This window comes from Triticum dicoccoides, chromosome 7B, assembly GCF_002162155.2.
Source record: "Triticum dicoccoides isolate Atlit2015 ecotype Zavitan chromosome 7B, WEW_v2.0, whole genome shotgun sequence".
Classification (NCBI taxonomy): Eukaryota; Viridiplantae; Streptophyta; class Magnoliopsida; order Poales; family Poaceae; genus Triticum; species Triticum dicoccoides.
In genome coordinates this window covers 430,268,927-430,273,492 of record NC_041393.1, presented here as the reverse complement: position 1 = coordinate 430,273,492, position 4,566 = coordinate 430,268,927, and the positions used below count along the sequence as shown (strand labels likewise).

Below are 4,566 nucleotides of genomic sequence, written 5' to 3'. Positions count from 1 at the left end.
TCCCTCCTCTTCGTCCTCCTCCTCCGACTCCGAAGGCCGGCCGGCCTCAAGCAGCTGAAAACGTCGCTCCAGCATTAGCATAGCTTACGTGGTCTTTTTTTGCCGGGCCATAGTGAAGGCGGGTGGCATGAGAAGTCGGTCCCTCAAGCAACGGCGGTCACACTCCCATTGGAGGAGACAGCCGTCAGTCAACCCGGACGTCTCAGGGTGTCAGTCAACCCGGACGTCTCAGGGTGTCAGTGGTGGGTTGGGTTTTGACCGGACCACCCGCCCATACGTTTGAGACCGTTTTGACAAGCCCGGCCGTAGATGTTCTTAGACTTGCAGGGATGTAGATCGGGAGCCAAGGCAGATCACGAAGCTGCAAGAAAATATTTAAAAAAAAAACGAACCTGCAAGAAAAATGTTTCGAACTTCTGATGACGGCTCAAGATTTAATTCACATTTGTAAAACATCTCTCACAGGCCCATAAGCTCGCTATACTCATCATCACAAAAGAAAAAGATGTCCCACTTCTTCAGCTAACTACAGTACATTATTTTGATCTCTGGGTGACCGAGTGACCATTCCAAATTAATCTCTCCCTCCCTGTATTCTCCTTTTGCAAACCGCAACCTATGTGCTACCCGTTTCATGTACACGCATGGCATTCGGACAGTCATGATTTCTCGGCGCTCTCCTCCTCTTCTTCTAGGGCCTCTGCTTTGCCCGGGAGCAACGCCCCCGGAGCCTGGATCTGCACGATCTCGAGCAGGATCTTGTGGAGGGACTGCGGCTTTGAGAAGAAGGGGCAGTGGTCGCCGCCCTTTATCTTGAAGATGCCGTCAGGCGGGCTCTCCCGGACCAGCTTCTCCTGGACGTCGGGCGACAGCATCCGGTCGTCCAGCGTCTGGATGAAGTAGCGGCGGACGCTGCCATAGTTCTCCACCGTGAGGGAGAGCTTCTCCATGATCGGGGCTAAAGGGATCGGTCTCATGGACACGGTGGCCAGTGCGATATCCTGCAACATCGTGTGCAAACTTGTCAGCTGGACTTAGTCCACAGAAAAACAGAAGATTGGCATGGCAATGTATGTGACATTAGTTCTCAGTTGGCAACACGAAAGTAGAGTACAATGTATGTACCTTGGAAGGACTTTGGTTGAAATATAACCCCTTGATCTGCTGTTTGTCAAACCTGAGCCCAGTTGGAGGCTTGTCCTTCCCATTTCCGTAAAGTAAATACTGTGATTCTTGCAAGAAAACATCTGCCGACGCGAGCTGCAAAATACCACGTCACATGAGTTTGCGAGTACTCAATAAGAACATAGAAGCACGCGTGGACACATCAAAGGAGTGCATACCTCTTCAGAGAACACGTCGAAGGGCCTCTGGCTATCCTTTACCATTGTGGCGGTAAGGAATACGGCCTTGGAGATCTTCTTTGGGCAGTGTTCTAGGGCATATGACACACTTGCACCTCCACAACTATGACCGACCAAAACTACCTGCATTAGTGTTGACATGAACACAACACTCAGATACCCAGTTCCGTATTCTAATGAATGTGTGAAGAAAAACAGATGCAGTACTCGCCTTCTCGTTCTCAGGGAGTTTACTGAGGTAATCAATTAGTGGCTTGGAGTACTCTTTCAATGTAGCTATGCTGTTTGTATCAGTGTGGTCTATGCCAGAGCCTGTGAGGTCTAAGGCAACAGGATCGAGACCAGCTTCCTCCAACAGGGAGATGGTCTTGTACCAACACCAAGCGCCAAATCCTTCCCCATGGACAAGAACGACTTTCTTGGTTTCTAAGTTCTCTAAAACAATTTGGACCTGAAAATATGTCAGAACAAGAAGCATGAAAAACTGAAATCAGTTGGAAAGAACACATAGAACCACAAACTAGTCTGAAGTTGCAAGGGCAAAGTGTTAAACAAGGAAGAATAAATAGTGTAAGAGCAAATGAGGATCACTTCTACTGTATGGTTAGGTCCTAACTCCTAAGATAAAGCACCACCAGATGCTCATGTGCATGTAGAAGCATATGCCAGCATGACTGTTGAAACTATTTTTATAAGAAGTATAAAAATAGCATATACCCGAGTGTGAAATGCATAAAACTGCAAGCAGAATGATCATTTGAGAGAGACCACTGTAAGAAATGGGAGCATGCCATCAACTAGTGAGGCAGCTGTTGAGTTCATAGACTCATAGTATTGTCTTGTAGTCCTGAGAGAACACTGTACGAAATGGGAACATGCTATCAACTAGTGAGGCAGCTGTGAGTTCATAAGACTCGTAGTATTGTGTTGTAGTCCCAACTCCTAACAGAATGTAACTTGTAAGGTTTCTCCATGAATATATAAACCTATCTTATGTATGAATCAACAGTTGTACTACGTAAAGATGCATTTTCGACATATAGTAGTATGTATAATAATCCATATACTTCAAATTTCCAAAATAAGGTTCGAGATTCTAGAAGCTTAGAGTAAGCTCAAACTATTAACAGGTAACAAAATTATCATAAAGAAAAAACTACTAAGTGGCACTTGGTAGTTGTACATTTCAGAACATAGGTAGATGTACATCAGCAAATCTTAGTACCAACAAGATGAGCAGCACAGAGGAAGCGTAGAAACCCATCTTCCTATCACAGTGTCACTTCAGAACCTCTGATTTTCAAGTACAGATTAATATGAAGTTACTGCTCATTATAATTCAAAATCAACCCAAACAAGGAAGCCATGAAGAAACTGAGTAAAAGCATGCTGGTGCTTCCTTACAGAAAAAGAATGTGTCCTTCAACAAACATAAAAGTACTGAAGTACACACATCATATCACCGAATTATCTCCAATTCACAAGCAATCCAAAAAAGGAACCAACTTACTAGTGAAATAGTAAAACCTAGAGCAACCAGACATTAAACAATGTGGCAAAGCAGGTAACCGGCAATCCCGTGGTACCACTCTGATAATGACAGAATTTTGCCGACCAAACAACCTAAACAACAAAGCATACAACAGTATGCTAACGCCAAATCATTTAGGGCCAAATGGCCAACTGGTCCTGCAAGAACTCTTGCAGTTGAAAAGTTTGGTACTAGACCTAACTAAGTACAGTTTGTAACTGGACCAGCCTATATAATTTACAAAAAAAATCAGAACTTTCTTTGACAATGAACTTGTTAATTATAACATTGTAGCGTAGATATATTTTTCTAGGCAAGAACGCAAAGCAAGGCTGGGGGACAAGGGAGCGCGGAAGTACACAAAGAGCGGAGCAGAAACAGAGAAGGGTCGGGGCCTTACAGCCTTGGCATTGGTGACGGAGTCCGGGAGGTTGCCGTGTCGCCGGGAGCTGGTGGAGCCGGGGCCGATTCGGCGGGACATGGAGCCGCCGCCGGCGTCGATGCGGCGCGACATGGAGCCTCCGGCGTCGAGGTGCTGGTGGATGGCCATGGCGAGCGCCTGGCGGTGCAGGAGCTCCTCCTCCGCCGGCGTGAGCTTGGCCGCCCCGCCGCGCGGCGGGCGCGCGCTCCCCATGCGCTTGCTGCGCGACACCGCGGCCGCGCCCCGGTGCTCCTTGCGCGGCATGCACGCGAACGCGTTGCCCATCGGAGAGGATAACTTGTGGCGAAAAAAGGAGGGTCTCTCTCTCTCTCTCTCTCTCTCTCTCTCTCTCTCTCTCTCTCTCTCTCAAGTCTCAAGAACAAATCGGCAAAGATGATGAGCAAGAAAACAAAAGGTCGATTTCTGCTTCGAAGAGGGTGGGATTCAGGAACAGTCTCTCTCACACAGGAAACTCAACACGAACAAACTCGTAGAAGAAATTAAACTTCCGAAAAGGAAATGAGAAGAAAGATTTTCTCCAAGTGGAAGGAAGAGCAGGAACGGTGCCCTGCACTCGCCGGAGAGAAGCACGGTTGGTTGGGTTGGCAAAAGCGATGCGGAGAGGAAGCACGGAGCAGATCTGAAAGAAGAGGCGGAATTTATGAGTGGTCCTGACACCTAACTCGTCTCTCCCACACGAATCTCGCCAAAAAGGATTTATTCCCCTCTCTCTCTCTCTCTCTCTTCTCCTCTCCTGTATCTTTTGGATCTTCTCCCGCACAACTAATTTGGTTTGCTAAACAGAAGAAAGAAAGAAAGATTAGAAATTTGGAAGCAGCAGCGAAGACAGACAAAGGGGGGAGAAGCTTTAGGCGGCGGTTTCCTGGGAATTGTGTCTCTTGTGCTCCCTTCGCCTTTGCTTTGCTGGTGGAGTCTCCTACTCTCTCTCCCTCTGCAGATGAGAAGAAAAAGGAGGAAGGAGACCTCTTTTTTGTTATTTTCTTGGCCAGAGGGAGTACCACCAATTTTCCATCCCCGGTCCACTGGGTGTCTTAATTGTCTGGTTTGGCCTGACTTTTGACCTCCACCCTGTCCTTCTCCTCTTCATTATTCCTCAGAATCAGACCAGATAAAGATCAAATTCCAGCCAGCTTATTTCCCTTAATTAACATATTATTACTCTGGTTTTTCTGCCATTCCTGGGGATATCCTGGTCTGCCTTTCTCAGATCCAAAGTGAGGCCCTGCCTC

At 47.1% G+C, this 4,566-nt stretch overlaps 1 protein-coding gene across 1 annotated transcript; it reads right to left on the bottom strand.

The window, feature by feature from the left end:
• Positions 1-404: 404 nt before the first annotated feature.
• On the bottom strand, positions 405-4,315 carry LOC119336760 (putative methylesterase 14, chloroplastic). Its single transcript, XM_037608835.1, has 5 exons — positions 3,296-4,315; positions 1,576-1,815; positions 1,344-1,487; positions 1,126-1,260; positions 405-1,001 (listed from the first exon to the last, which is right to left on the bottom strand). Exons 1-5 carry the CDS (start codon positions 3,599-3,601, stop codon positions 660-662), a joined length of 1,167 nt encoding a protein of 388 aa, XP_037464732.1. The 5' UTR covers positions 3,602-4,315; the 3' UTR covers positions 405-659.
• Positions 4,316-4,566: the final 251 nt, after the last annotated feature.

Coding starts and splice junctions, on each gene's coding strand:
- LOC119336760 (XM_037608835.1), bottom strand. CDS start 3,601: ATGGGCAACGCGTTCGCGTGCATGCCGCGCAAGGAGCACCGGGGCGCG. Junction 1,488..1,575: donor AACTCCCTGAGAACGAGAAG/GCGAGTACTGCA, acceptor ACACTAATGCAG/GTAGTTTTGGTCGGTCATAG. Junction 1,261..1,343: donor TCGACGTGTTCTCTGAAGAG/GTATGCACTCCT, acceptor GGTATTTTGCAG/CTCGCGTCGGCAGATGTTTT.